The sequence below is a fragment of the Crassostrea angulata genome, chromosome 2 (assembly GCF_025612915.1).
Source record: "Crassostrea angulata isolate pt1a10 chromosome 2, ASM2561291v2, whole genome shotgun sequence".
Classification (NCBI taxonomy): Eukaryota; Metazoa; Mollusca; class Bivalvia; order Ostreida; family Ostreidae; genus Magallana; species Magallana angulata.
Genome location: NC_069112.1, coordinates 63098204 through 63109705, shown reverse-complemented (window position 1 = coordinate 63109705; position 11502 = coordinate 63098204). Strand labels below are relative to the sequence as shown.

Here is an 11502-nt window from a genome sequence, read left to right as displayed (position 1 = left end):
TATATTAAAGTTTCAATACTTTCAGGGGCAATAACTGCTAGAAGGGGGCCTTAGATCTTTTGAGTATGCATAGATTGAAGAACCCCCTAAGTGTAATGAAGACATTGGTAAAAATTCCAAATATCTATCTCTTATGGTTTCAGAGGAGTAGCGATAACAAGCATTTCCTTCTCAAAGGGCAATAACTCTGTATGTTCTGGGAGTTCTTTGACACAGGGTCAATTGCTATCATAACTTTTAATGAGCAATTACATAAAATTTATATTGTTTGGATAACTCTAATAACAAAAGAAGAAGAAGAAAAATAAAAAACATAAAGAAAACAAGAGGTCTTTCACCTGAAAGGTGGAAAGACCTAAAAACAGAAAAATAAAATTTGACCAAAATCGTGACCATGCCCCTTTAAGTGTTTTTAAAGATGTTCAGATAGAGCCTGTTTAATTTCGTCAGGAGATCATTCCACAAGTGCTAAGCTGGCGTTCTCCGTACGTCTTTGTCCGAATTAAGGAGGCACACATCGCAGTGATCTGATGGGGTTTATATTCAAATTTAAAGTTCTTGGTATATGATGGAGCTAGTCCGTGCAGCGATTTGTATGAATACGTAAGTATTTTGAACTGCGTGCGAAAGTACAGATTGGCCAATAGAGATCTGCCAGGATAGAGGGTGATAGATGTCTGTTCTCGTAACAATGACTGCTGCGGTGTGGACACGTTGTATTCTCCCGAGTGTATGTTTGCAACTCCATGAAGGTAGCAGACCCATAGTCCAATCTTGCAGTGATTTCAGCGTTGAATATGGTTTTGCAGGTTTCATTTGGGAGGAAACGCCGTATACGCCCAATGTTGCATATCTGAAAGTGACACGAACATTATGATTGAATACGTTATTATATGTCGTTATATTACTAGTACAATGCATGGTTATGAATTACCTTTCTTTTTGAATTAATAAAGTAATTCAAAAACCAATGTTAACTGTAGTATAAGTTTCAAGTAGAGGTTGTGAACACTTGCTATGGCATATGTAGAGACTTATTTGTAAAACAATATACCGACACATACGTTGATTTGCCTCGGCTACTCGTTGAAAAAACACATTTTAATTTAAGCGACAGTAGGGCGCATCTTATCAAAAATCCGACTTAAAAAAAATTTCCAATCGGTTGCAGTATTTTTGTACTACTCAAGAATGTATAAACTTTCAGAAAATTACAAAGTTCTCCATGAAATAAATCTAATTATTTCATTAAAGTTAATAATTATGTATAACCTATCACATATTTACATCGCAACGTGTTCCTGAGTCAGCCTTCTATACTATTACGCACGCGCATTTACTGTAAACAAAACACTTGCAGGGCTCGCGAATGTTCTCCTGTACATGTTTGTTGATAAAAATATGTCTTTTCTACCTCTTCCAGGTAATAATTGTTCAAAGTTTTTAAAATACCACAATTGCTATTTTGTAAGCATGTATTTTGCGTGTTTATCATAGGAGTTGATTACAACCTAAATTCATTTTTGTAAGTGAGGCCCATTGATGGGTTATTTGGCACATTTATGTCTGTTCATTTTAAAATGATCCGAAATTGGTAAACCATTAATAGATTATCGAGAAAGTGATTATGTGTTCCGTTTAAAGAGAATGTGTAAATCTGAAGTTATTCACACATGTGTTTTAGCTGTACTGTCTCTTTAACAGCTAGTCAAGTAAATGGTATTTCTTTTATAAACGGTGTATATTATATAAATAGTGCCTGTTTGGGAGGGTAACTGTTGAAATTGACACCCCTCGAAAACCACTGTCAACCGCTTTGCGTCGGTTATAATCTATTATTGACAAATGTTAAGTAATAGAAAACTTTGTATTTAAGTGCATAAAGGTCAAATATGATGTGCTATACATAAAAGTGTTTCTATTTTTAATTTAACAATAAATATATATATATATAAGGTCTTTGATACAAATACAGAACTGTTCATGGGATACTATTATCAATGCAAATATAAGCCAACTCATCATATAAGGTACATTGATCTGTCCTAGGTTACATGTACTATCTTGTAAAATGTGCCATGGATTTGATGAGGACTTCAGCAGACATTAACAACTAAGGAAATTGCATTATTTGCAAGCAAATGTTATGTAATCATTGAATCATATAAATATTAAAAAACAACATTTATTTCAAGTTTTTAAAAGTCAAAGGAATCATTCGACAACCTTTGATTATGGTCCTTTTTTTACCCCCCCCCCCCCCCCCCCCATACTTTGGACTGTGAATAGTTAACTCCTTAGGTAGCCAAATGAAAACATGTTCAGTTTTATATTGTAGTAAAAACTCCACAATTGTGTAATGTGCACCTAGGTATCAATTTATTAAAAAGTTTTTAATTTAATTTATTTCGAATATTTGAGAAGAAAGCGAATTTTATCGCCACTAAGGGCATAAACTTTAAATAACGGCATAATTTTGCATGTCATCTTTCTTTCCGGGTATCTCAAAAACTATTAGTGATACAAAGATAATATTACTATATATAGAAAGCCCATGTCCTAGAGAGTATTTGGACCAAAATTTGTTAACCTCTGAAAATAGGCCAAATATGACCCTAAGCGTACCTTGTTCTTAAACGAGAAACGATTATTGAATACTAAATCATATCTGATGAGTATAAAAATAGATAATGAGATTTTAAAATATCTTAGTTAAAAAAAACACCATTTATTTATTATTTTTCCGTAATCAGTTAATGGCCCTTTTTGATATCGTTCAAATATTTAATTACATCAGCAGTAATTAATGAGCGCCGTGGCGCATATGGTAGCGCATTGGCCAACGGACCCAAGGGTCGTGGGTTCGGATCTCACGGCCGGCAATGATTTTTCTCCAAATTTTCTTTCTGTAAAATGCCACAAAAATTAAAATAATATTAATCCAGTAACAGTTAATTCTCGGCTCGATACAAATTTGACAACAATAAATCAAGCATGCATTGATAGTTTTATTTATTTATGTGAACATAATCTCATGGATGCAATTAGAAATATTGTTAAGTTCAAGATAATTTTGCAGCTTAATTTTATCCTTAATTTCCTATTTTTTATACATTTTATCTATGCTAAGGGGAAATAACTCTTTTTCTGACTGTTCTCTCAGTTGTATGTCTAAATGCTATAAATTTTCTTATCCCAACAATTAATTTTAAAATCTTTTTGTAGTTTTACTTTCCTGACACAGTTGAAAATAAAATTAAACAAGATAAACAAATTTCTGCCAACAAATATTTTACTTTTAACAAAAAAAGGACGGTTTTCTGATGCTAAATTATGCTTTAGTTCATGTTTATCTGACATCTCAAAAAGTGTGATGACATGTATATTTTTTCTTATAATTGATGAAATTTAAGTCTATTAAACTGAAATCAGTTCTGTTTTTCAACTTTCATCAGAGGGTTTTACGAGTATGGAGTTACCTTAAAAGAACTTTAAATGATTGTAAACAAAAACAGGACATGAACCTTGTTTTCATAACAAAGCATTGTGAGCTCTGTATTTTGCTTCTAACTCTACAATTGATACTCAAATAGGAGGTGCTTTTCTAAAGCAATGTGAAAAATGAAAATAAAAGTAACTAAATTGGACCAAAATCGTGACCATGTCCCTTTAATCTAAAGCTTAAGAATATTTGGAGGGAAAAATTCAAATCGTTTTATAGACTGCCAAAGAACTTGTGACCGTTTTGTAGACTTCCAGGGTACCAGATGAATGTCTAGCGTGCTCTACATGTACTGACGATCTGTGTGTGACGCTCTCCAGTAAGAAAGTATACTGTATTCGAGGTGGGTTATCTAACATTACAACCATGGATTATTTAGAATTTTACTCAGCAATCGGAAAAACTGATGTAGTGAGATATACCTGCATGTGAATATATTTGCAGCTGTATTGATTTAGTTATAAAACCAATTGTGTCACTTATCACTACTTATCACTACATGTATGTATTATGTAAATCATTGAAAAGCATTTACTTGTAAGTGCCTTTGTTCAACCACAGAAAATGTATATTGATTAGACTTTAATAGAAACGACACAATTTTCTGTGTATTTATCAAATATTCCTTTTACCTTTTAATGCTTACTAGCGAAGGGAAGTGAAGCTCAACAAATTAAAAGCATCAGGTTTGGAGCTTCAATTGACAAGGACTGATAATACTAAAATATTAATTGTCTGTAACTTTTTATACTGATGTTATTCGGCCTGCATCAACTCTTTATGAGTTCGCAGAATTTGACATATGGCAACTGTGGTGCTTTTAAAGCTTTTTTCAATATGTTTAAATTGTGTGTCATGTAAGTATAGTACCAAAAAGTTCGAAAAGAATTAACAGAAATCATGCAGAATTATTTTGACTGATACAAACATTTTGACTTTTTTTTAGTACTGCCACTGAAGTTTTGAAATAAAGACAATAAAAAAATAGATCGAATGTCCTCCGTTTTGCTATGGGTTTATTTTTGTTTCTGCTTAAAGCGAAAAAAATGCAAAATAATATCGATATCATTTTCATTTTGTTAATATTTTGTGCAAAACAGGAAACTACTTCTTTAATATTTGCTGCAAAAATCGGTGTGAGTTTAATCGCATGATATTTCAGTATTAGCTATTTATAATGAAAAGTAGCTAATTTTCCAGTAATTATAGTCAAATTAGTTGTTACATAAATACCAAAGGCAGCATTTTATAATGAAATTAAATTTTTGAAATTCACTTACAGAAACACAATTTGGCATTGTAGACATTGAATGAAAGTACATCTATAATGAACAGTTATCTTTTTATTGTCATAAACAGTCACTTTTCTATCTTTTAATATTCTGTTGGATCTCTGTCACCGTAATAAGATTTTGCGAATTCTGCGACGTCCCTCCGGCTTTGAATTTGTCATTTTTGGCAAAATATTGCATATAGGGTACCCTCATGGTACGGATAACTCCTCCTACAGTTTGCAAGATAGGAAATTGTTCTTATGCAGATCAATTGTAGATTTATTAGAGGTGTGCATATTGTTAGAATTTGGATTTCTGATAATTTATGAAAAAAATACCAGCTTTTAAACTATTTTGGCAAAACATTGCATATACTGTGGTTTCATTAATATTCGAGGGTATCAATTTTTTGTGGAAAAAGTGAAAATCACAGTTTCAAGGATACGTAAATTCGTGGCCAATGATCCTATCAATACAAAATGTAAATAGAAACTGCACCTCAATGAACACTTAAATTCCTTAATCAGCTTAATAATGAAATCCATAAACATTGGTATTCAACGAATATTGATGAAACCACAGTAGGATACCCTCATTGTACGGATAACTCCTCGTACAGTTTTCAAGATAGGAAAATGTTCTTATGCAGATCAATTGAACTTATATCGGAAGTGTGCATATTGCTAGGATTTTGATTTCCGATAATTTAGAAAAAAAATACCAGCTTTTGAACTTAGTCATTTTTTTGGGCCAAATATTGCATAAAGGGTACTCCACTTCACTGGATACGGTAGATAGTGTTTATCAATTCAGGGTTGACATGGATTTTGGATACAGTTCATATACAAAAAACACGGTTTGATGTCACATTGACAGCTTCTCACTAATGTTTTCAATTTTTCCGGACATCGTCCTTGAATGTTTAGTAACTTGCAGGAAAACTTGGTGAAATCTGTGTCACATTTGGAAAATTAAAACAAACTGTAATTTGTTTGACAGTTGAATGAGAAAAAAAAATCACGTCTATTCACCGATGAATATGTAGATTGAATATTGTCATAGTTGTTCGTTGATTCTAAAATAAAGACGACTAAAACACAAAAATATAATGAAGATATTACTTCATAGGCTTGAAGTCAGGAGTGAACGATATTCTTCAATTTCTTTTTTGAATCATTTAATGAGATTTTTTTTTCATTGTTAAAATGGTTAATTGATATTACTGATTTGACTTTATTGTAAAAAAAAAAAACTCATTTAGATTTAAAACTAACATAAATAATTGTCATTTAAAAAAGGCAGTATATCATGAATGCTTATTGAACTCTGATTTTTAATACATCCGCGTATCTTTAAGGTTGGGTTGGGGGTTATTCAAATTTCTTCAATTTTCCTTTAAAAAAATTCTGATTCTGCGTTGGTAAAAATAAATTCGCCGAAAAATAGTAGCTTGTTCTTTTGTAAGAAATAAGCGGGAATGCAAAACACAAAAACAAAATTTAAAAAATCCAGGTTTTGGTATCAACTATGGACTTAGAAAGAATCAAAGTTTCAGTTATCTTTTACAGATCATTTAAATACATGTACTAGATGCAGTGGGTAACAGAACAATGCAACGTTTGTCAAAATCTCGTACAGTAGGGTGCAGTGCTGGTCAGTGGGTAGGAACAGTGCTGTCCAGTAGAGTACAGTGCCTCTGTACAATGAATTAACAGAGGGGAACAGTCATTGTACCGAAGATGGCAACGAAATACCAACAGGTTTTTAATTCAGAAGTTAAAAGAGCAGCTATAAAGGAAATTGATTTTAAATGGTTAAAAAATATCATAAAGAACGAAGTAACATGAAAAACTATATCACATTCTATTTATGACGTAATCATTCTTTGAACTTGGCTTCTGGTCGACTACTTCCTGATCTAAAATTTCAATGATTCCATTGTTCAAAGACGACTATTCTAGAGAATCTTTTATTATATATTATTGATTTCTTTAAAAGCTTTTCGAGGAAAATTCATTTTTAATTTATATTTTTGCAGCTATAAAGAATTACGTAATAGGCTGCTGGTATATATAACAAAGTGTAATTGTTTCAGCAAAGCAAAGAAAAACTAAAGGCAATCATTTAACTCTATACACAAGTTTGAAAAAAACACAGAATGGTCCACCTTTTGATTGGTAAATATTTGAATGAAGTGACATTTACAACAGTACTCCTGTGTGTTGTATCTTTGTACGAGGGAGTGACATCTACGGTTGTTCCCGGTGAGAGGTATCGTGGTCCCGTTGTCCGAGTGTTGGAGATCATTGGACAACAGCAGTGTGTCCGGGAATGTAGACACAGGCCCAAGCTGTGTCGGGGAGTCAACTACCGGAAAGAGGATTTGTTGTGTGAACTCGTGTCGTCCATCGACAAAACGGAAACCAATCCCGACTATGTTAGAATTGAACTCAATCAGGTATGTTTTTATCTCTTCTGTTTTTGACCGGTCATTTATACGTAAGAAATGCTCATAACACGAGTTATCAATAACATTATATTGAAGATCAAACATTTTTAATATTGCTTGTTTTATTATACGTCCTTAGGTATTTAAGTTTGGTAAAAAAAGTGGCTCCTCATTTTTTAGGGGGAATAATAAATAATTGTTGTAAAAAATATTCAAGAGAATGATTTGGTCAAAACAGCTGTATCTTGTGTGTAAGAACTCTCAGATAGTTTAGAGGCTAGTTTGTTCAAATCAAAGCGTTTTAGATATCCGTTAATAATTTTTCTCTAATTTGTACATAATGTAATAAGTAATAAGGACGGTTATGTATATATTGAGTGAGAAATATAACTATCATAGAAATGAATGAAGTTAAGAAACGCTATTTTGCAAAATAAACATCAAAAACGAAATTTCTCAGGGTTAAAATGCACTGATTAACCAAAATCCCAGGTACGCTTTGTTACACCTCCAATTTAAGACCTACATGTACTGTATAATTCATCGCTCGCAAATTGAAGCCAGTAAAACGAGGAATAAATAAATGAAAATTTGTTCTTACTGTTGAGTATTGGTGAGTTTTATCAAGAGCAACATACAATACATTGCAGGAACATCTTTTAATGAAATATATGCAATTGAAAATCGGAACATTTGTTATTAGAAAACAAAACCAAACCTAACAAACAGTCACATATAATGTAAATGTCTACGTTAACCAAAGTAACGTACATGCTTTTATAATCAACCGTGACCGTCTTGTAGACTGTAAATGTACCAGAAATGAACCAGGAATGTCTGGCGTGCTCTTCAGACGATCAGTGCGTGACGCTGTCCAGTCAAAAAGTCCATTGTATTCGAGGTGGGTTAAATGTCGATTTTTTTTTATACAGACAATGCAAATCTGTTCACATAATATAAAATGAAAATGATAAAACAGTGATCCCCATTTCTTAAAATGATCAATATATTTGTTTCATTGATTTGTCTTTTGCTGCAACACAAAGAATCGGCGCATGCATATATTTTATTTCAAGATCAATAAAAACAAATCCCCATTAAGTTAAAAAGAAACAGGCATAAGTGTAGTTTATTACAACAAAAAAGCAATAGTCACTTTAGTACCATAACGTCTACAAATATTTGTCGAGGAGTCTCATATATGCATTAATTCAAGTTTCATAATGGAGTAGAAAAATCATAATATTGTAATGACGACCACCTCTCTGCAAAAAATATTTTCAAACACGACTAAGAGGCCTACAATTTTAGCAAAAAATTAAAGACCGTAATGAAGTGCATGGTTAGCCAAATAATACTTTTCTATTAACAGGTCTATTTGTTTATTTAGAAATTACAAAAAATGTTGAACTTTGTTCATAGAACTTCCTAATTCATTTTATTAAATCTATACTACTATGTTAAAATAATAGACTCGTTTTTTTAGACTATTATACCAAGAAATCGGAAGAGTACTGTCTTTTGTTTTATATAGTTTAAACATCACTGGTACATGAAGCTTTAAGATTACCAATTTGTTTTTGTTTTTCTCAACCAAGCTTCACTTATTAATAATCAAGGACGATTCCTTTAAAATATTCGGAAATCATCTGGATTTCTTTTATTTAACAATCTTGCACATGCGCATTACATTTACGCTAAATCACGGGAGGCTCTTTAGTTTATGATTCCACAATATCATGTTTGCATGGATAAACTCAGATACGATATTACAAATACATGTATATTTTCATAGAAAAGTTGTCATATATTTAGTTCATCAAAGGAAATACGGGAGATAACTGTCACTCAGTGCATTTAATATGAAAAATCCGCGAGAGTTTCGAATATCAACATGGTGTGTAAATTCGAAGCGAGTAAAAAATGTTGGTTAAAAAGTGTTGAATTCTTCATTAATATGAATTAAATTTATAGGTGAGAGATATTTTCAGCCTCAAAATGGTTTGTTATGAATAATTTAACTGTTATTTTCAATGCAAGTTTGGAGCGATTCTGCAATTGTTTGCTACATTACGGGCATGTGGGAGGCATTTTAACTGTGGCGATGGCCTGTCCCGAGACACAGATTATTTAAACTAAGCAGAGTGTAATGAAATAATAACATTAGTGTAGGCTTGAAGCTTGGTTATGTAAATGTCAACAATACGGTGTGTTAATGTTTCTATTTAGTAAATATCAGATATCATATGCAATGTCAACCCGTGCACGCACGGGTCCAAGTCTAGTGATTAATAACTAAATATGAACAAGCAAATGCAGACTCCATTATCTGGTTATACTTATTTTTATATAACGGGAATTTTTTTTTCTTTGGAATTATTTGCATCTTACTTTAAACCGATTCCAATACATTTACTGTTTCAATAAAATGGAATGTTTGCCTTATTTTTAATTCCTTTAACATTAAACTCTAAAATAATAAGATAATGTGTTCTTGTTGCTTTTATCACACAGTCTTAGTGTTCAGTAATAAGCCATGTATACATGTTTTTGAAATTATTGTCTAATTACATTGTTTTTGATTATATATCTGATAAATGTTTTAAAAGCTAAATTTATAATATTTTCAAGTTGATCATTGCTAAAATCTCTCTTTTCTTCGTTAATATTTGTTAGTCAGTTCTACATCATATTCAAAATTACACTTTAAAACAACAAGGTCCTCATTTTTTTAGTACTTTTGAGAAACACTTATCAAAGCCGTTGATTTTTTTATATTAACGGTCAATCTATTGTATTTCCTTTAAATTATCAATATATATCTGCATTTTTTGTAATATTGTTGACAGTTGTTTCCAACCTTGCGTTGCATAAGCCTGCAACACAATCATCAACGCTTACATGGACAGAAGCTGGGCTGACTTACTCTGCCAATTTGGCAGTTGATGGCAACAACGGTACAGACCATGCCGTAGACAAGTGTTCCAGCACCGAGGGTGGAGACACAAATCCGTGGTGGCTGGTGGATCTGAAAGCTGTGTATTCCATCACATCTGTCAGAATATTCAATAGAGGAATGGACAAGTGGGGAGAAGGTAAGGGTACAAAGTAACACTGTACAACGAAGTACCGGTATAGTCTACAAGTAACGACATCATAAACCAAAGTAGAGTAGTGTAGTACAGCTTTGATCACATCCGTGAAAATAAAACGGGAAAAACCTCTTTATCTCTTACTATTTTACTTTTAGCAAGGAGAAAAAAAACCAAAATATACAAAGAAAAAAATGGAATTTATGCAGTCTTCTGTATTATTAGTTTACAATTTCACAATAATATATGTGGACTGTTTTTGCATAGATGTGTCAAACCGGCTGCGGAATGTTACCGTCACTGTAGGGGTGACAGAGTCAGATGTCAACACTTCCTGTGGTTTCTTTGCTGGTCCCGGTACTCTGTCACAGCTGGTGGTCATCGACTGTCCGACATTACCACAGGGGAGATTCGTAAAGATCTCCATAACCACCGAGTTTCTCACTCTATGCGAAGTTGAAGTGTTTGGATACTCTGTCTAATTATAATTGCTGATGTCTTTTATCTAAATGATTCTCTTTCCGACCAATCAATTACTGTGTATTTCTAAATAAACGCAAGCATATTTTAAATCTCGCTTGTTTTATATGTGAGTTGAGTACTAAAGGATTAAGATAAAAATTCAGTGTCGTGATTTTAAATTCCCGCGATTTGAACTAAAAAGACGGGATCGCAAAATTACGTACTCGCATAAAATAAGGAATTCACAGAATGTGTATGTTGAAGTGAGGTTTTTAATAGCTTAATGTTCAGTTTTGTGACAAAATTCTATTCATAATTGCTTAAAGTGTTTGTTTTTTTATAGAACTGCATGCAGTTGATATAAAAAATGTGAAACGTTTTATAAACTATTATATTTGATTAAAAATTTAGTAATTAACTCTGAACAGTATGTGTTACGTTTTATTCTGTTCTGTTCTCTTTGGTTCAATAAAAAAATCAGCATTTATGTTGTTTTCTTTTTTAATTGCATTGTCCGATTTTTTTGGCTATAACAGTATTAAATTTTTTCCATAGAAACCAATAACTTTAGAAAGTTATATACTTTTGCCAATTTAAACCTGCAGAATCGGTCTCCTTTTAACTTTAAAGGAAATAGAAATAGTTTCATTTTCGCCCCCCCCCCCCCTAATGTTTGGGTTTATTTTGCCCACAAGGTATGTATCATCAGGTCTCATTGACCCT

At 32.3% G+C, this 11502-nt stretch overlaps 1 protein-coding gene across 1 annotated transcript; it reads left to right on the top strand.

The window, feature by feature from the left end:
* The first annotated feature begins 6928 nt into the window (after positions 1-6928).
* LOC128172811 (uncharacterized) lies at positions 6929-11099 on the top strand. Its single transcript, XM_052838557.1, has 4 exons — positions 6929-7234; positions 8030-8126; positions 10075-10320; positions 10585-11099. Exons 1-4 carry the CDS (start codon positions 6935-6937, stop codon positions 10797-10799), a joined length of 858 nt encoding a protein of 285 aa, XP_052694517.1. The 5' UTR covers positions 6929-6934; the 3' UTR covers positions 10800-11099.
* The last annotated feature ends 403 nt before the right edge of the window (positions 11100-11502 follow it).